The sequence below is a fragment of the Vespa crabro genome, chromosome 1, assembly GCF_910589235.1.
Source record: "Vespa crabro chromosome 1, iyVesCrab1.2, whole genome shotgun sequence".
In the NCBI taxonomy this organism is placed as follows: Eukaryota; Metazoa; Arthropoda; class Insecta; order Hymenoptera; family Vespidae; genus Vespa; species Vespa crabro.
In genome coordinates, this window is record NC_060955.1 from 1,619,921 (window position 1) to 1,640,054 (window position 20,134).

General features: G+C 26.7%; 7 protein-coding genes across 14 annotated transcripts; 4 read left to right on the forward strand and 3 right to left on the reverse strand.

The window, feature by feature from the left end:
• The first annotated feature begins 1,451 nt into the window (after window positions 1–1,451).
• LOC124422073 (ceramide transfer protein) lies at window positions 1,452–6,055 on the forward strand. 2 transcript variants are annotated; one of them, XM_046958010.1, is made up of 9 exons: window positions 1,452–1,928; window positions 2,361–2,703; window positions 2,807–2,926; window positions 3,102–3,339; window positions 3,441–3,724; window positions 4,264–4,431; window positions 4,541–4,972; window positions 5,056–5,188; window positions 5,266–6,055. In XM_046958010.1, the coding sequence occupies exons 2-9, from the start codon at window positions 2,437–2,439 to the stop codon at window positions 5,391–5,393; spliced, it is 1,770 nt and encodes a 589-aa protein (XP_046813966.1). In that variant the 5' UTR covers window positions 1,452–1,928; window positions 2,361–2,436; the 3' UTR covers window positions 5,394–6,055. The 2 variants fall into 2 exon arrangements, with proteins under 2 accessions (XP_046813966.1, XP_046813975.1); XM_046958019.1 differs by lacking the exon at window positions 1,452–1,928 and adding an exon at window positions 1,935–2,173.
• A 145-nt stretch (window positions 6,056–6,200) lies between these two features.
• Window positions 6,201–11,155, reverse strand: LOC124422085 (actin-related protein 2). Of its 3 annotated transcripts, none has more exons than XM_046958042.1 (8): window positions 10,787–11,155; window positions 10,403–10,513; window positions 9,834–9,851; window positions 8,708–8,787; window positions 8,492–8,627; window positions 7,995–8,354; window positions 7,608–7,886; window positions 6,201–7,472 (listed from the first exon to the last, which is right to left on the reverse strand). In XM_046958042.1, the coding sequence occupies exons 1-8, from the start codon at window positions 10,832–10,834 to the stop codon at window positions 7,302–7,304; spliced, it is 1,203 nt and encodes a 400-aa protein (XP_046813998.1). In that variant the 5' UTR covers window positions 10,835–11,155; the 3' UTR covers window positions 6,201–7,301. The 3 variants fall into 3 exon arrangements, with proteins under 3 accessions (XP_046813998.1, XP_046813988.1, XP_046814008.1); XM_046958032.1 differs by lacking the exon at window positions 9,834–9,851 and adding an exon at window positions 9,388–9,405 and having other exon boundaries at window positions 10,787–11,154; XM_046958052.1 differs by lacking the exon at window positions 9,834–9,851 and having other exon boundaries at window positions 10,787–11,154.
• On the forward strand, window positions 11,151–12,679 carry LOC124422111 (6-pyruvoyl tetrahydrobiopterin synthase). 3 transcript variants are annotated; one of them, XM_046958138.1, is made up of 4 exons: window positions 11,151–11,246; window positions 11,775–11,915; window positions 12,043–12,122; window positions 12,243–12,679. In XM_046958138.1, exons 2-4 carry the CDS (start codon window positions 11,851–11,853, stop codon window positions 12,518–12,520), a joined length of 423 nt encoding a protein of 140 aa, XP_046814094.1. In that variant the 5' UTR covers window positions 11,151–11,246; window positions 11,775–11,850; the 3' UTR covers window positions 12,521–12,679. The 3 variants fall into 3 exon arrangements, with proteins under 3 accessions (XP_046814094.1, XP_046814103.1, XP_046814084.1); XM_046958147.1 differs by lacking the exon at window positions 11,151–11,246 and adding an exon at window positions 11,550–11,593; XM_046958128.1 differs by lacking the exon at window positions 11,151–11,246 and having other exon boundaries at window positions 11,628–11,915.
• Window positions 12,680–13,527: 848 nt separating this feature from the next.
• On the reverse strand, window positions 13,528–15,315 carry LOC124422099 (alkaline ceramidase). Of its 2 annotated transcripts, none has more exons than XM_046958100.1 (5): window positions 15,048–15,315; window positions 14,754–14,919; window positions 14,380–14,536; window positions 14,061–14,298; window positions 13,528–13,935 (listed from the first exon to the last, which is right to left on the reverse strand). In XM_046958100.1, exons 2-5 carry the CDS (start codon window positions 14,844–14,846, stop codon window positions 13,614–13,616), a joined length of 810 nt encoding a protein of 269 aa, XP_046814056.1. In that variant the 5' UTR covers window positions 14,847–14,919; window positions 15,048–15,315; the 3' UTR covers window positions 13,528–13,613. The 2 variants fall into 2 exon arrangements, with proteins under 2 accessions (XP_046814056.1, XP_046814046.1); XM_046958090.1 differs by having other exon boundaries at window positions 14,754–14,967.
• A 160-nt stretch (window positions 15,316–15,475) lies between these two features.
• On the forward strand, window positions 15,476–16,425 carry LOC124422125 (probable small nuclear ribonucleoprotein Sm D2). Its single transcript, XM_046958160.1, has 3 exons — window positions 15,476–15,646; window positions 15,824–16,079; window positions 16,149–16,425. Coding segments are annotated over exons 1-3 (363 nt in total). The 5' UTR covers window positions 15,476–15,644; the 3' UTR covers window positions 16,254–16,425.
• On the reverse strand, window positions 16,307–17,728 carry LOC124422104 (proteasome subunit alpha type-6-like). The gene is made up of 5 exons (XM_046958115.1): window positions 17,570–17,728; window positions 17,301–17,395; window positions 17,131–17,212; window positions 16,604–17,033; window positions 16,307–16,518 (listed from the first exon to the last, which is right to left on the reverse strand). The coding sequence occupies exons 1-5, from the start codon at window positions 17,643–17,645 to the stop codon at window positions 16,461–16,463; spliced, it is 741 nt and encodes a 246-aa protein (XP_046814071.1). The 5' UTR covers window positions 17,646–17,728; the 3' UTR covers window positions 16,307–16,460.
• A 418-nt stretch (window positions 17,729–18,146) lies between these two features.
• LOC124422094 (DNA repair protein complementing XP-A cells homolog) lies at window positions 18,147–19,802 on the forward strand. Of its 2 annotated transcripts, none has more exons than XM_046958077.1 (5): window positions 18,147–18,426; window positions 18,644–18,755; window positions 18,937–18,968; window positions 19,070–19,346; window positions 19,446–19,802. In XM_046958077.1, exons 1-5 carry the CDS (start codon window positions 18,269–18,271, stop codon window positions 19,605–19,607), a joined length of 741 nt encoding a protein of 246 aa, XP_046814033.1. In that variant the 5' UTR covers window positions 18,147–18,268; the 3' UTR covers window positions 19,608–19,802. The 2 variants fall into 2 exon arrangements, with proteins under 2 accessions (XP_046814033.1, XP_046814021.1); XM_046958065.1 differs by having other exon boundaries at window positions 18,150–18,426; window positions 18,844–18,968.
• The last annotated feature ends 332 nt before the right edge of the window (window positions 19,803–20,134 follow it).

Genomic DNA, 20,134 nt, shown 5'->3' on the forward strand with positions numbered 1-20,134 from the left:
TCTCTCTCTCTCTCTCTCTCTATCTATCTATCTCTATCTCTCTCTTTCTCTCTCTCTCTCTCTCTATCTCTCTTCTGAAGTGGCCCCCACTCGAAAATGCTACTCGCTAAATTAGGTAGGTTATATGGGCTTCGTTTCATTTGCGAGCAAACTTTAATAAACGCTAAAATTGCGTAAAAGAGCAAGGTTTTCAGACGAACGAATCAGGGTCCCAGAGAGACGTTGGGGGAAGAGAGAGAGAGAGAGAGAGAGAGAGGACCCTGGGAAGCTTCTATCCTTCTCGCTTACTATACTCTACTACTACTCCTCTACTCCTACTCCTACTCTTACTACTCCACCTCCACCTCCTCCTCCTCTTCCTCCTCCTTTTCACTTCTCTCGGCACATTCACTACGCATACGTGCAGTCATGAAGCGGGTGACTCCAAACGATTTCCCCCTTACGGTTTTTCATTTCCTCCCGCAGCTTCGTGTCGATTTAAATCTTCGAAGGACCTTTCCTATTTCCTCTCTCTCTCTCTCTTTTTTTTAATCTAATCGATCGTACCTTCCATAGCTCCAATACGACTCCATTTATATTTTACTTATATCTCTGTGTGTGTGTGTGTGTGTGTGTATATATATATATAGGTACATATGTATGTACTTATGTGTATAATGTATTCCATTTCAAACGGTTATTTTGAGGATTCATTTTTCATACGAGCCAGATAGAAAATTCATAATACCGTAGGAAAAATATTCCAAGCCGATTAAATGACTAAACGATTTTATCTGTAATTCGTAATAGAAATATTATTCGTGTAAATAAATTATTCATTAGTGCGGAGCGATATTCACGTTAACGCACTTTCCTTTTTATATATATATATATATAACGAAGTTGAGAAAACAAATAATAATACTTACCGTAAAGACGAAAAAAAGATTAATTATATTGTTTGAGAAAATGGTTGTTTTAATTTATCTTTTGTGGTTATATGAAAATAAAAGTTAATTAGTTTTTCTTGCTTATAAAATGAAGAAATGCGGCCATTTTAAATGTTTACGTAAACGCTCCATGTGCTGCCACCTGATGAGAAATCTTAACATTAAAATCGCTTGCAGTCGATTGTTCCAATTACGAGGATAAGTCGTCGATAAAGGACCGTCGATATAAAGGAAATGATAATAATAGTCTTTGATACATATAAACAAAAGACAATGTAAACAATTCTTCCTATGCTTGTTCTAATCTCGACGATCAGTTTACTTTCGAACGTCGACGTGTGTACATCGTTTTCTAATAGATTATATCTATCTTCAGATAAAACTTATTCGTTGTTATCATTATAATAGATAATTACTTTTTCATAATAATTCATATATATTACTGATAGATGGATCTTCGTACGCGACAATCTTCACGTTATGAGATCCGACCAATCGATATTATTTTTGTTGTAAAATGAATTATATTAATTGTTAACATCGATCTAATTATCTGTATTTCGTAGTAATTTCGTTCTAAATTTCGTTATAAATAAAACGATAAGTAACGTTGATTTTCTAAATAAAAATTTCAACGATTCCGGAGTCGATAAAATAGAATATGAATAGAAATGAACTAATAGTACGATGATACGTACGGTAGTTTGGGACACCGTAGCCTAAGCAGTGATCAATCAAGTATTTCAAGAGCCCTGAGCATCACACACGTGTTTTTAAAATTATTAAACTATATTGTTATTTAGTAATCGTATATTATTTAACAATCGTGCTTCGAAGAAATCGTCATTCTTAATCAATAATTAATATCGTTCTCATGAATAACTTTTTCGTTTCGTTGTAATCAATTTAAATATTCGTTGAGAATAAAATGTGAGAAAACACAATCAGCAAGTTTGCCTCGTAAATCATCTCGGTGGATTGGTGGTACATCTCAGACGAGTGAGTTGATTCTACCCAGTCTTGAAAAAAACTTATTTTAATTATCTCTGTTATCTAATGCTACGCATTAAACATGCATATATGTAATTGTGTTTATGAAGGAAAATTCGAACGTATTATATCAATGTGTGTTTGTGTTCTGATGATAAGAAAACGCCCTGTATTTGTCTAGTATAAGTAAAGATTAAGTATAGTCTGTGGTATGACGAAGTGTTGATTATTTATCTACGTTTATTCAGCAAAAAGTACGAACGATTAACCTTTCATATGATATGAATATTGAAGACGTATCGCATGAGGTTATGTTACGCGGCAATTAATTTCAATTATGTTTTGAAACGTGTCCTATATCAAGATTGCTCAGTCATCTTATAATTTTGTACCTGTCAGTTAAGTAAACAGTCCGATTATATTTTTCCATTCGTTACGCAGTTTTAATAAAAATCACAATCTGGTATGTTGTGCCAATCATAAATAACACGGTATTTGGTCCAATTCATTCCTGATAATGGCTGATGAAGTAGAGGCACTTCGCCTTAACAATGAAGAAATTGAATATATGGAAGCTGAGCTTGATGGCGATGACGATGATGGTTCTGACGGAGTGGTAGTTCCAGAACTTCAGGGTACATTATCCAAATGGACAAATTACATACACGGCTGGCAAACGAGATTTATTGTTCTCAAGGATGGTACTTTATCTTATTATAAATCCGAACAAGATAGTGGATTTGGTTGTCGAGGTTCGATAAGTTTATATAAGGCTAATATCAAGGTAGGATATTATACGTATAAAGCTGTATATTGGACGTTATATTATCCGAATTAATAGTAAATGCATCCATTAATTTATTTTGTATGTTGATTTAATTTAATAGGCACATGAATTTGATGAATGTAGATTTGACGTATCTGTTAATGATTGCTTAGTATGGTATTTGAGAGCAAGCAATCCTGAAGAAAAACAGAGATGGGTAGATGTTTTAAAGTCATATAAGGTAAATTTTTCAAAAGCATTTAGAAGTATATTTCTTTTTTTTAATTATGCTTTTCATTTATGTATCAATGTAATCATATATAAATGTAGTTATTATATAAATGGGTAAATATAATGTATGATTTGCCAATGCATGAATAACATATCAACATTCCATATATTTTTATTTTAAACAGTCAGAATCAGGCTATGGAAGTGAAAATAGTCTTAAACGTCATGGTAGTGCCATTTCCTTAGTGTCAAACACACAGTCTACTACAAGCGCTGGTAGTTTTACAAAGCGTGGTATTAGAGGTTTGAAAGAAAAATTAGCAGAAATAGAAACATTCAGAGACATTCTAATAAAGCAAATTGATACGTTACAAAAATATTTTGATAATTGTGCAGAAAATGCTAAAAATGCTTTCTCAAAAGGTATGACTTATTCTAAGATATTTTGTTATTATAGAAGCAGAAGAAAATAGGACAAATTCAAACTTGGATTGATGATTACTTTCTTTCATAATGATTTACAGAAAATAAGATTGAAAAAAAATTTAATCCGGCTGAACAGTCAGTGGATTTTAAAGGTGAAGCAATTACATTTAAAGCAACAAGTGAAGGAGTCTTGGCGACGTTACAACACTGCATTGAGTTAATGATACAGCGTGAAGATGCATGGCGTCGTAGATGGGAAAAAGAAGTTGAAAAAAAGCGAAAATTACAAGAATTGTATAAAACCTTAAAAGATCAAATTACCATGCATCAAAGTGATTCTCCAAGACCTCGAGTTCTCATTCATGGAGGTCCAGATTATGAGGTTTGATTTTTATAATTATGTGATTTTTTAAGAAGATCTTCTGCTTACTAGGACATTAAATTTATCTTATTATTTAATTGTTGTTTTAAATAAAATGTTGTTTTAAATTTGACATGTAATCGTTTGTTTACATCCAGAGGTTGTTGTTGGAACATATGATTCATTCATCTATTAATACTTGTGTCACATTATATACATATACATAACTATATATTTATATATATGTATATATGTTATGCTTCATTTGTTATTTTTGACAGATATTCTTTGTCCTATCATTGTTCATTTCATTATGTCATTTATATGAAAAGCTTTTATAGATGCTTATATACATTTTTCTAGTAATTTCATCTATATTAGATATAAAAGCTTGTAGTAATTTAGGCATGACATTTGAGAAATGTGTTATTTTGAAGAAGTAAATAACAATCTTAATGTTAAATATCCATAGAGAAAATATATTTTAGATATAATAGATTAATATATTTTTTTTTCGGCTATAGTTATAAATGTTAATATAAAAAATTAACAATTTCAAGGAAGGTCCACACAGTGCTCTATGCGATGAAGAATTTTATGACGCGGTAGAAACTGGTTTAGATAAAATCGATGAAGAGAATCAATTAAGAGATCGTTTGAAACAAAAATCTGTTACCATTTTAACTACACCTACTACATCAGCGGTAAAGCATAGGCTTTGGCCTGAGGTAATTAACTATTGTTCTAATTTGTTTGAATGAAAATATAAACGATTTGCCTGCGTGCGTGCGTGTGTAATAAAAAAAAAAAAAAAAAAAAAAAAAATTATAATTATAGATAGAAAAAATAACTATGCAACAGCTGCACTATGCTAGACTTGGCGTAGGAGGAGCAGGAGGATGGCAATTATTTGCTGAAGATGGTGATATGCGAATGTATAGACGCGAGGAGGAAGCCGATGGTTTGGTCGTAGATCCTCTTAAAGCTTGTCATGTTGTAAAAGGTGTAACCGGACATGAAGTCTGCGAAATATTCTTTGGTCCTGAATATAGAAGCGAATGGGAAGCTACGCTCGAAGATATGACTGTAATAGAAAATATCTCCAAGGATACTTTGGTATTTCTGCAGACACATAAACGAATTTGGCCTGCGAGCCAAAGGGATGCACTTTTCTGGTCCCATATACGTAGAGTAACAGATGATCAAGATCCAGATGCACACGATTTATGGATAGTATGCAACCACAGTACAGAATATTCCGATTATCCAGTTTGTATTCCAAACATCAATTATCAAACATTTTTTATACATTTTTATACATTTAATAACACGAGTTAATTTTTTTTATACAGTCAAATGTTGGTAAATGTGTGAGAGTTTACTTAACAGTATGTCTTGTATGTCAAACATTTATTGATCCTCCAAAAGATGAAGAAGAAATTAAACGGGATAATATAACTTGCAAAATAACATACTGTTCTGTCGGTATGCTATCTTTCATATTACGATATGTATTTAGATGAACAAATTAACTATTAACTATAACCAAATATAAATTCTAGTAAATCCTGGTGGATGGGCACCAGCATCTGTCTTACGTGCAGTTTATAAGAGGGAGTATCCAAAGTTCCTTAAACGTTTCACCAATTTTTGTATTGAACAATGCAAAAATAAGCCAATTACATTCTGAATGTGATTTATAGGATTTAAAATTTTCTATAAAACTCCATCTTTACACTTCATTCAAGTGTCTTGGTAAGGTATTGTATCAAATCTGCAAATGTTGTAATTGCAGATATTTGTGAAGCACTTTTGGATTATTATAAAGTGTTTTGTATACTATTTTTTTTATTTGCTTAATATAATGTATCTATATACAGCTTAAGAAGAAAAAAAAGAAAGAAAAAAAAAAAAATGAAACTATCATATTATCTCATCAATAATTTCCAGAGGTGTACAGAAATGTATACATTTAAAAAAATCTACTGTATAACGCGCAGTATATAGTATAATACACCATTCAAAACTAAACTTTATGTCTTCACACAATAGCATAATTGCTTGTTGTTTCATTGTTATACAGAATGATATTGAAGTCAAGTTGTACAAATTTAAACAAAATTAAATACATATACGTTTATCTACTGTTATGTCGTACCCATATGAATGCAAAATTGTATAATACAAATTAAATTGTTATTTTTATTTATACATAAAGGTGTACATAGATACACAATATAAAGGTCCCATATATGGCGTAACATAATAAAGACTGTTGTAGACTAATCTTAATTTGGTATTATTTTATGTTGCCATTGTATTAAAAGCTATGTATAAAGAAGTTAAAAAACATTTTCCTTGTATGAATTTCATTTCAACTATCGTATATATATGATATATATATATTAGATAGAAAAAAAAAATATCTGCACAAATTGCACACATCTTCAATTAATTTCTAGGGTTTCAAAATTATTATGGAAGACTTTATAGGAAATACATTTATTTCTAAGAGTTATTTATTTAAATAACAATAAAAAAAATAAACACTGACATGTCATTTTTATAAATCTACTTTTTACAAGAACAACAATGACAATTTGCTTTGACAATCAAACAAATTGCTTGACAATTTGCTTTGAGTGATACGGGTGTTGTTTGTTTTTTATAAGATGTGAAAAAATTTAAGAGAAAACATAAAAAAACTCTCTCTCCTCTCTTTTCCTATATTTTTTATAAAATATTTAATATCTTAGAATAATTAAATTATTAAATGCATGATTTTATATCAACTATTGCTTAATTATAGTTTTATATTTTTTATATTATACAATATAAATCGCTAAATTAATTGATTTATCTATGTTTGTTTTCAACCTATGAATAAATTACTATGATGCATGTTGAAACACAAATACTTGTGTTTTGTTATAAAAAAAATGCTTTCCAGTGTGAACCCTAAAAAAGATAAATTAAATCAATGCTTATGTGTTTCTTTATCAATAACAATTTCAGCCATTGCACTGATTTTATCAAGTTCATTTTACTGAAGTTAGATCTATAGGAAACTGTTCTCTTTTCTTACTTATTATTTTGGCAGAGAAGCTATGGCTTCAACAATAAATGTAAAACTTTACTAAACAAAAAATGATATTTATAAAAGCTATATTTACAAAATTCGTTTTCTGGAATGCATATAAATAAGAGCTCCAGAGATACGGATTATTAAAATTTTTATACAGTATAAAATAACCATTTTGTCTGTTCCAAGTAAAAAATTTCTATATTTTAATGATCCTCTGATAATTATCGCATGTACTTAAAATAAAAATTCATTTATTCTTCGCATCCATATGAAGATCTTACAGTTGATTATATAGCTCTATTAATTGCACTAATCTGCATAACCAAAATAAATATTCTATTTGGCATGACATAGCCCTTACAGCAAACTCAAGCACTCTGTCTGTTTTATATCGTTCAAGTAATTTGTAGTCTGTAAAACAACTTGACTATTTTTCAATGGCATTTGCATCACTTTTAGTCTGAAAAAATTTACTTTGTTTCATGTTGCACCTTGTACTAACGTAACATATCCTTAAGATTCATAGGATCCTAATTTTTTTAATACACTAAGACCTTTCTCTTCATATTCTTCTTTCGTTATCCATACAGAATCTCGATCCTTTGTTATTTCTGCTAATACAGCACCACCCATAAAAACCATATCTTTGCGTCGCGGTGAATCTTCGATTTTGATTTTGAATTTCTATAAAAGAATAATATAAAGTAAACTCTTTGAAGGAAACATATTCCACGCCATATTACCAGATGTAATAAAAATTAAAAAAAGATATATACATATATATATATATATATATATATAAATTTTTGATAAACTTACATTAAGTTTGGATGTATCATTTTTTAAAACTTTCTGCAAATAAAGTTGCTTGATCTCTCGTTCGAGTCTAGACGGAAGCCCTGGATACATTGTACTGCCACCGCTAAGAACGATATGCTTATACAGTTCACTTCTGATATCAATATCAGCTGCTTGAATTGTACTAAATACTAGCTCTGCAATTCCCAGAGCTTCAACATTTATTAAACGTGGTTGGAATAATGCTTCTGGTGCTGAAAATCTTTCACCACCTACTTTTATTACTCGACCATCTGGAAGCTTAAAAAAACTATTAACAATGATGAACGAAAAAGTACAAATTTTGAGCATTTGATGAGTAAAAAAAATTAGAATGTTGTATTTTACTATATAAATCATTATACTTACTGTATAAGATTCTACTAAAACAGTCGTTTCACGAGCTAATTTTTCTTCAGTTTCAATATTATATCCAATATAACATAATTTTTCTTTTAACATCCTTACTGTTTCAAAATCAGCAGAATGATTGAAGGCATATCCACGTAATAAAAGTAATTTTATTAAATACATAGTAATGTCACGACCGGCAATATCTAATCGACGTGTTAAATGAGGCAAAGCATATTCTTCAAATACTGGACAAATATGTGTAACTCCATCACCAGAGTCTACCACAACACCACTAATCAATCCTTGAGCATACAATGTAAGTACAGCTTGTATCGCAATATATGTTCCAGCAAATCCATATTTTTCAAACATCACCTAAAAAAAGAAAAAAAAATATGTATATATATATATATATATATAAAAGCTTTATCATCTAAATATACTTAAATAAATAATGAGCCTTGAAATAGTAGAAAAAATAATATATATATACATATTAATATATATTTTACCTCGATCATTTTCTCTCTATTCGTGATAGGATTCATTGGTGGTTCTGTCAGCAAAATTTTACATTCTCTAGGATTAATGTTCATTTTTTCTTTTCCAAATGTATAATCCCAAACGTGACACATATCCTCCCAATTTCTAAGAAAGCATTACATTATTACATTGTTCAATTGAAGTTAAAAATGTATTATATATATATATAAAATCTTTATACACACCTAACAATTCCATTTTGCATGGGATAACTAATTTCTAACATAGAACGAAGTTTACTTGCTTCATCTCCAACCATTAAGTCCTGTCATAATAATGCAATTATATATAATTAATAGTTTTCTCAATTAATAAGAGTATTAAAACTAAGATGCAAGGATCATTATTATTGTTGATATAAATAAAATTGAAAATTTGAGAGTATGAATGATCAAACATTGCACATATAGCACTTGTGGATGTTTGCTCACATATTATTGATATTTTATAATACAATATTCAGATTCAAACACTCATATAATCTTATTCATTTTTATATGCCTATAAATTGCCAATATAAGTTTATAACACTGATACTATTCTTAATATCCGATTAAGAATATTATTATATAAAATAAAAATTATTATAAATATTAAAGATATTTTTACAAATTTATTATGATCATAACATAGAAGAGAATTAAATGAATAATATAAATGGAATAAAAATTACTTAATTTGATTAAATTATGTTAAAATTTGAAGTATATAAGAAATTATATTATTTCAATCGATCAATTGACTATTAAAAACTACTTCTCCATTTATATTCTCTAAAAAAGAAACTATTATTTTAAAAATTATTTTATGATCAATCAATGAGAAATAGATGTACAAATTAGCATCAAAAATACATTAAACTTACAGGCATGTTAAGCACATCCTACGAGAGCAAATGTAAGCAGACAAACATATTAGATATTTTATCAAAAGCACAGTATATACAAACATACCCACGTACCAAAAATGGGCTAAAAAAAAAACCTATAACAAACATTTTCTATCTCTTCTTTCAATAAATGAAAACAAGCAAAAGACTTTTGACGGCATCGAATTGATTGATGCATAGACAATTACAATTTTGTTTTTGACAATATTGAAGTATATTAAATATTATAATAATGATATAGATAATAATAATCTTACATTTGTGATATACATTCCTTTTTCAAAGTTTTGTTAATAAAAGTCAATTTTTGTTAATAAGTCAAACTCTTACATTTATATTTATGTCAGTAGAAAAATATAAATAAGCTTTTAAACAATCTCTATTCATTGAGCCACACAGGGTAACATTATAAATTGACTTACACGAACACAATATTCTTGCTGAAAATATAATTTTTATATTAATAACTTTACTTATTATTATATATATATATTTTCCAAAACTTAATGATTAATTTTTCTATAGTATTACAAAAAAAGAAAAAAAAAAATATTAATGTCTATTTGCTTGTAACTTTGCAAGGATAAATAATTAGAGACAATAGAATAACTAGTACTTTATAAAAATAATAGTACATTTATTCCATTAACATTGATACAAAAAGAAGAAATCTAGAATATGTTCTTATACCATAATAATTGTTAATTAATTTATCATTTTAATTATATCTCTTTAAGGAAGAATAGTGTCTATTGTTTTTAATATAGATAAACAGAAAATAATAAAAGAAATAAGAAACGGAAAAAAGGAATAAATAAATTTATTATAATCGCTTCCAATAAAAGCTGATTATAAATCACACATATATATACATATATATATATATATATATATATATATATATATATATATATATATATATACACATATATATATAATTTTTTTTCTTTTATATTAAGCAAGTTATTATAAACAATAATAAAATATGTACCTTCACGTCGATGTCTCCTATCTTATTAACAGCCCTTATGATTGGACGTCCAACTATCGATGGAAATATATGGGCAGGAAAATTTGCTCCCGCATATCCGCATTTGACGAACTGAAAATAAATTAAATAAATAATAATAAATATTGAAACAAGTATATAGAAATAATTTATATTTGAATTTTTCAAATGATATCTTAACACTTGACAAATAAGAAATACAAAGTAATAATATATTAATAACTATATATATATATATATATATATTCAATATATATATATATATATATTCAATATATATATATATATTGAAAAAGGTATTAAAAAAAGGGACTCCAAATAATCTATATTAGAATGATTTACATCGTTATATATATATATGCTTACCCCCGTTCCATTATCACAGACAATAATCTTTCTTCCTTTGCTATCCATTTTATCAAATAAGAGTCGTATATGTTTCGCAACTCTTCACTTTCTATATTCAAATTATATTTATATCACACATTCCGTGAAATGACTAATTCTTACAGTTTATAGGGCGTTACCGGCATGACAGTATACAGAAAGGAAATGTTATTACTATAGACACAAATTTGGTGATAAATTTAAACAACAGTAATTAATAGCACTAGCAATTGAAACTTATCTTCGAGCAGGTGAAAATGTGATTCGATTAATTGGAGATTTTTATCTTATCATGAAACAACTCATCGGTCTTAAACACAATCTTAAGCTCATATTGGATTAATAATGTGCACCAATATTGCACTATCGTAAAATAGTTGATTCCTTTAAAGTTTCATTTACAATGTACGATCGCGTATGCACGCTTAAACGCCATTGGGTACATTTTCTTCATTTTCTAATCGAATCATTGGCGGGAAATTTCGTTGAAAATTGGAACAATTTAAATTAGAGATTACGAGACACTTTTATATATATATATATATATATATATATATATATATATATATTTTTGTTTAAATATCTTAGAATTTTAAATTGATTTTTATAAAATTTTCATAGCAATACATATTTCTTATATCATTGAAAACATTTTTTTTTTCATTTCTCTCTCTTTTTTTTTTTTTTTTTATTCTGTCTTAAAAATTTTTAATTTAAATTTAATATATAACGTATTTAAACTTTTGATAAAATAATCTTATATGTTTCGTCGTAAAATTTCAATTGGTAATGATTTCAAATAACCATCCTTTACGAATGTAATAGATTTTATTAAAATGCTCTTACGACATTCGTATTACATCGAATAGAATACTTTCAATAATTATCCTTGAGTTTTTCTAAGTAACAATTTTTTATGATTGAATATTCATCAATATGGATTAATTTTTGTTCTATGATATTCCAGTTGTTGTAAGCTTTTATAATAGTATAATTGTATTCTAAGAGTCAACTAAAAGTCAGCTATCAAGAAATTTATAAAAATGACTCATCCAATTGTTTATTTAACGAGAAAGGAATCAATATCTAGCTGTCATAGATTGCACAGGTACCAATAATTAATGTCTAAATGTATACGTATATATATGTGTATTATATTATAAGGTTAACACAGTTAATAGTAGATATATCATTTTTATTAAGGTATTACTTTTTTTTTTTTTTTATCATTATAGTAATAATCTGAGTGATGAAGAAAATAAAATGATATATGGAAAATGTAACAATTTTTGGGGACATGGACATAATTATACTGGTAATTAGGATATAAACTTAATAAATTAATTTTTTATGATATAAGTATATAAATATATTTATGATATAATAATAAATTAAAAATTATGAGCATTATTATAAAATTTTTAATTTATTGCAGTTGAAGTTACAGTCCGTGGAACATTAGATCCTATAACTGGTATGGTTATGAATATATCTGATTTAAAAAGGTACATGAAAAATGTATTGATGGATAGATTGGATCACAAAAATTTAGACAAAGATGTATCTTATTTTAAAAATGTTGTATCGACCACTGAAAATTTAGCTATATATATTTATAATGAATTGAAAAAGGAATTGCCTAATCCAGATTTATTATATGAGGTAAAAATTCATGAGACCGATAATAATATTATATATTATAGAGGAGAGTAAATAATATTTTTTTATGATAATACAAGGGACAAATAATATAACACAAAGAATTACTAATACTTCTATAAATAATGGAATATATGTTATCATATTTTTTTTTCTGATAATTATATATTTTTATAAATTGTCTATAATTATATATTTTTTATATCTCATGATTTTTATTATATTAAGATTTAACATATTTAATTTTTTTGGTTTATATATTTATTATAATCTTATTATAACACATGTATTATTTATATCATAAATTAATACATTGATACAAATCTTTGTCTTATGTGCATATATATATATATATGTGTGTGTATATATATTCAAATATATATGCTTTTCCCTAGATTTTAAATACACAATCTTAGTATATACATGTGTAAATCCATATATATGTGTTTGTTATGCATATGTAGAATATACTTATATATAACTACAAAATATTTTGTTCTTTTCTTGCTCGAGAATATAATATACTTTTAAAACATATAAAAATTTCCGATACTGTGGCCATACAATTTTACAGAATACTGTATGATACATAATTAAATATCACCACATGTGTTAATATTATTACATGTATAAATAAATTCCATTTACATATAAGACGTTTAGTTTGAAACATATATTTTAATTTACAAAATAAAAAACTATGCCATTTACAAAATAATTCTTCAAACATATTTAGGGTCAATTATCAATTAATATATGTAAAATCTTATAAATAATCGTAAATTCAATAAGCTAATTATTTTCATATATATACTTATATTTGATCTATTCAAGATCACTTTTTTTTTTTGTAAGTATATATAATAAAAGTGAATTTAAATAAAATTTTATTTTCAATTAAATTTGTAATAACTAATCGTAAAAAATAATTTCAATGACAAATATATCGTCTCTTATATACTGCTCGGTATAACAATCTTACATTTAGCTCAAATATATAAGAACATATCTTTTATAAAATAGATATACAAAATATCTTATTAAGCACATCATTGTTCCAGTTTATTCTTTAATCTACTATTACTTTATTAATTTAGTAATAAATGCACATTATAGCCTTATAGATATTTATAATATTCCATATTAATTATATGTTGCTATTTGTATCAATTTTAACATAACTTTTAATTGTCACATATGGTATACCAAGTTCAAAATCATCCCTTGGCCAATATCGAAGTGTAGGCGATTGTTGTGGTCTTTCTTCCTTGACAGAAAAATAAGCAAAGAGTACTGCTGCTGTATAGCTTGCTATAAAAATGAATAGATGCCATAAAGCATGAAGATATGGGAAATTTAAATTCAGCCAGGTATCGCAGAATAAACGATCATTTAACCAACATGTAACAGCTAATATCCATACAGCGCCACAACGGAGACCTAATCTATACACCCTCATTGATGTCGTTCTTGGGGGTGGAAGAAAAAAGAAGTATAGATAATTAGAAAAAAGTATAAATAAAAAGAAGTAAGATAATTAAAATAAATTGAATATTAAATATAATAAAAAAATATGAACAAATATCAAGTATACCTTTTTAATTCTATTATCATAAAACCAAATGCAGGTATACCAAGACTCATTAAAGCAAATGCATTTAATGCTGGATGTACTAATGCTAAACCAGTAGCTATTAAAGTCGGAAATGTAGCAAACATTGAAAAACGTTTTCTGTCATTTCGAAAAACATTTGGAAAATATCTTCTTGGAAAAAACATACAAAAACCTGCCATGTATACCCATAATATGGCTAACTCATCCAAAAGCTGGCCTGTAATAATAACAATTAACATTTATTCCAATTGATATATATATATATATATATCTTATTAATTTTTATTGCACATTTTACCTATTAGAGATAAAGTTGCATGAAAATAGGCACTACTCAGGCCCACTATCATAAGTAAAAACCATATTACATGAATTCCTGGATTTACAAATCTTCCATAATCACGAAAAAGATGCATGAGTACAGGTGGAAGTAATAAAAAAACTACATTGCTCAACTGAAACAAAAAAGTTTTTATATCCTTTATGTGTGTGTGTGTGTGTGTGTGTGTATGTACATATATAAAATAATTCTTTTATGATAAAAATGACAAAGGAAATATATCATGATGAAATGAATCATCCTTTCTTTGACATAAAGGTCTATAAAACTTATATATGATCAAAGAAAATTATTATTATAATAATATATCTTATATAAATTATATCACCAACCGTATTCATAAATTCTGCAATGCTGGGTGATATACTATAATTTCCCTCACACCAATCTATTGGAGAACTTCCAGCTTCAAAAGGTTTCCACATGTTGATATTCCTTTGTTTCCAAATAATCCTCAGTTCAATTGTGCAGATTTATAATCATTTATATATTTACATTCTATATAGATAAAATTTGTTATATTTATATTTTATATATCGTATAACTCTAAAAGATAGAATAAATAATATAAAGAATGAAATAATTGAACGTGGTAATAAAATTTATTTTAACAAAATAATATCTACCTGACATAAAGAGATCACAAAACGCAAACTCCGACTGAGCCGCATAAGCGGAACTTAACACATTTATATATGGATACTATGTCGTAAGAATTCGACGAACAATAATATACAAAAGATTCAACATTTTATTTCTTTAGTTATTATATTTATTTTAAAAATTATAAAGAAATTAATAACAATAACATGAGCGTTTAGAGTTTTGCGATAATGACAAGAACTGTCAAAACTATCGAACATTATTTATAAAATATGTGTGTGTGCGTATGTGTTATATATTATATGATCTCTTTCGCACAACTCTTTATTACATACACACATATGATAATCAACCAATGAGAGATAAGAAATGGTTTTCTTTTAAGTCTTATATACATGAAGGTGCATCGTGGTAACAACGACATAACTTACATGGAAATAATTCTACATAGTCAATAGTCGAATAGTAGTCGATCATAGTCGACTGTGAATTTGGATACGTTTAAACAACGTATAATGATATAAACGCATCGCCATAAAGAAGGCAAGCAGTGTATTTTTTTTTTGGAAATATCTTCAATTATTAAAGTTTACGAAGATTTATTAAAAGATTTCTAAAAGATGTAAGTAATTCGTATCGACAAAAATCCATAAGAATTTAATTGAAAAAATAAATTTTTGTTTTTTTTTTTTTTTTTTTTTTTTTTTGTTTTGTTCAAATAGGTTATATAGGTATTGCAAAACATAGTATAATTTCTCATGTGATAATATGTTTATTTATAATCTCATTTATTATTTAGGTCATCCTTAACAAAACCTAAGTCAGAAATGACACCAGAAGAATTAGCAAAGAGGGAAGAAGAAGAATTTAATACCGGACCCCTTTCAGTACTAACTCAATCGGTAAAGAATAATACGCAAGTATTAATAAATTGTAGAAATAATAAAAAGTTACTCGGTAGAGTAAAGGCATTTGACAGACATTGTAATATGGTATTAGAAAATGTAAAAGAAATGTGGACCGAATTACCACGTACAGGCAAAGGAAAAAAGAAGGTAAATGTTTTACATGTCACGTGTATTTTGTGATATCTATTAATTTCTTTGTATACTTGATATTTTTAGGCAAAACCAGTTAACAAGGATAGACTTATCACAAAAATGTTCCTCCGTGGAGACTCTGTCATTTTGGTTCTTAGAAATCCTTTGGCAACTGCCTCGGGCAAATAATTATTTAAGCATTACACAAATATATTAGATTTGGTAAAACAGAAAAATAAATGTTTTAATATAAATCACTCGAATATTATGTTTATTAAGTTACTGATAAACCTTATGTATCATTTTTTGACATACATTTATTCAGAATTTTATAAGTATTGAATAAAATCAATGAAGCCTTTTTAATGTATTTATTAAGAACCTTATGTAAAATCATCAATCTTTCTCAGCGATTGCTGTTAAATGCTTATCAATTTCTTGTTCTGTCAGTACACTATAAAAAAAAAAAGAAAAGAAAAATCACAGATTAATATTAAATTAAATATTTTATATAATAAATCATTAAAATATATAATTACCGGAACTTAGGATTGTCTTTCGATACCACACCAACCTCAATCTCTGTTGGTTTAAAATCAACAGATAAAACCGTAGATAAACAAGTAATAGCTAATTGAATAGTTTCATCAAAATCGTAATTCTGTTTTTTCTTTAACTTTTTCTCTAGATAAGAATTAGCTTCTGTTTGTTTAGCGCCAACTGATATAGCTTTATATCCACAGAAATAACCAGCTGGATCAGCTTTATAAATACATGGACCTTTTTCTCTATCATATGCAATAAGCATCATAGAACATCCCAATGGTCGCATTTCTGCATTTTGTGTATATACTTGACTGATGTCTGCAACACGCCGGCATAATGCATCTACAGGTATTTCATAACCATGTTTATATTTAAAATGAGCAGCTTCATATCTTGCTCGTTGTACTTGAGATTTACTATCCGCTGTAAAAAAAAAAAAAAAAAAAAAAAAAAAAAAAAAAAAAATATAGTTAATTGTAATCTTCTTATAAGAAGAATATAAAAAATATGAATAATTTACCTATCATGCCTGTCATAACACAACCAATATGTTCTGTAAGCTGGAATACATGGGTAACACTAGAAGCATCTAACAACTTATCCTGTAATAAAAAGTTATACAAACATAGAATGAATAATTGTTCAAAGCTGATCTCTTATTGAAAATTTTTCTTAAAGAGGTTATCTTACAGGTACTTTCTTTTGTGTTGCAAAAACTGCAGTATCTACACCTTTTACAGCAACCGATGTTAGACCTCCTTGATTAATGGCTTTAAATGCATATTCTGTAAAAAAAGAAATTCATAAAATAATTATTAAATAAGTTTGAAAAATTCGAATACGCCATGTCATGATACAGTAATGTAAAAATTTGAAAATTTATATTTTAACTTTTATGAAAAGCATAATTAATTTAATGTGTATCATTATATTAAATAAAATATTTTTTAATGACTTACCTACTTGATAAAGCCGACCTTCTGGCGAAAAAATCGTAATGTGTCTATCAAAGCCTGCACTGCTGCCTCGCGCCATGTTGCTAATGACAAAATTTCATGGATATATTCAATGAAACGTCAACTCATGCTACCAATCGTTCGTTCTGATCAATTTACATCGAATATTTATTATAATAATTATTCTTTTTAATTCATATTGTAATATATAACTAAAACTATTATTATACATTTTATTATTAAACTTTTGATTTGTTATAATTTTGAATTTAATGTAATTTCTAATTTGATTTAATTCTTGTCCATTAACTGTGAGCGCAATGAGCGTTAGATATATTAAATTATCTTTAAGCAAGAACAGTTTTTCTTATTCTTTTTTTTTTTTTTTTTAAGAAAATCCTAAAAAGTTGTTATTTTTTATATTTTATTTAAATTATTTTTTTTTTCTTTGAAATTGTTTATTCACTTAAATCTATCGAATAATTTCAACTTTCATCTCTACTTTATAATTTGTCCAAATATAATCTATCGCAGGATATCATTTTACCACGAGAGTTATGAATCTCAAGAAGACAATATTGGCGCGTTCTATGTAATTCGTTCAGTGTATTAATCTTAAACGATCAGGACGGGTCGGTGTTACGAACAATATATTAACATTTAATAAGCCGTTTATTTTTGAAGAATTTTTAATGCAATAAAATGTCAATTGAAAATGCAAATAATAAAAGTAATTCCATTGAAAGTGAAGATGTATCATCCCAAATGAAACAGGAACTTAAGGATAGAGCTGAAAGAAACAGACAGAAGGCATTATTGTTAAAAAATTCTAAACTTGTAGCTCATCCATATGCAAAAGGGTATGCGTTTAATAATTAATATTAATTTAATTTAACTTAATAATTATAATTAATTTTATATTATAAATATAAATTAATAGAATCAAACAATGGTTAATTAATCTTTACAATTGATATTTCATTTCATTTAAATTTGAATTAATATTTTTTTTCTACATTATCTTTGTTTATTAAATGTGACCTTTACGTACTTTGTTGTTATTTTGTCTTTGTAAAGTGAAAGTGATGAATCCTCCAAGGGTAGAGCAATAAAGGTTCAAGGAAAACGTGTTGTTGATAGCGGAGGTGGATTTCTTATAGAAGAAAATGACGAATTGGAACAACAAATGGTAAATAATTTATAAATTAATAATGATCTATAAATTTCTATTTTGTTCAGGATCTTCTATTTTTCTTTTTTTTTTTTTTTTTTATTAGATAAACATCGTAACAGAACCTGCACCCTTTATCAGTTCATTACCTCATTGCAATGATTGTAATAAAGAATTTAAAGATTCTTATCTTCTTCAGACTTTTAATCTAGAAGTATGTGATGCATGCAGGTATGTAATATAAATCAATATTGAAATAAAAGATGTATTGTTATTATTATAAATATTTTAATCTCTTTTTTTTTTTTTTTTTTTTTTCTTTTTTTTTTTAGGGATAGTGAGGACAAACATTCTCTGATCACCAAATCAGAAGCTAAACAAGAATATTTGTTAAGAGATTATGATTTTGATAAAAGAGAGCCAGCATTAAAGTATATCGTTAGAAAAAATCCTCATAATCCACGTTGGGGTGAAATGAAATTATATTTACATTTACAAATAGAACAGAGAGCTTTAGAGGTTTGGGGCTCAGAAGAGAAATTGTTAGAAGAAAAAGAAAAGCGTGATTTGAAGAAAGAGGAAACGAAAATAAAACATTTTAATAAAAAGGTAATTCTATTGTAATAATATAAGACCTTTTTTTGCAAATTTATTTTAATTTAAATGAAATATAAATAGTAATATTATATTAACGTTTATTTAATGTAGATTAAAAGACTGAGAATGCAAGTAAGAAGTTCTCTCTACAATAAAACGACAAAGGCCAATCACGTTCATGAATTTGGAGAGGAAACTTATAATGAGACTGATGATACGTATTCCCATACATGTTTGTCATGTGGATATGACGAAATATATGAAAAAATGTAATGTATTACTTATGCTTTTGTTATTATGTCATTATTATACTATTATTTATATCGCATTAAGAAATATGGAAAAGAAACCAAAAATATCAACGGTATCAAACATTTCTATAAAAAAAAAAATTAGTTCTAGTATCATTTGTCCTGAAACAAGGAAATTACAAACATAAATAAATGAAAACATTAAAGTCTCAAAATATATTTAGAAACATTATTATTTTTATATAGTAGTGTAGATTTTTACATTTTTTATTTCGCACATAATTATTAACATACTATACATAATGTACATAATAATTAAATCGTTTGTTTGTTAATATAACACAGCATTTAATTACAGTAAATCTGTTTAATAACATATATTAAAAGTATAATTATATTTGACCTATTACACAGTGCAGTCTTTATTTGATAAAATTATATCGAAATACCATTTACTTAAAAATATTGCACTAATATCTTCACAATAGGAATTTCTATATATAAATTATTTATGTCTATATTCTGATTGTGATAAAAAAGAATAAAATA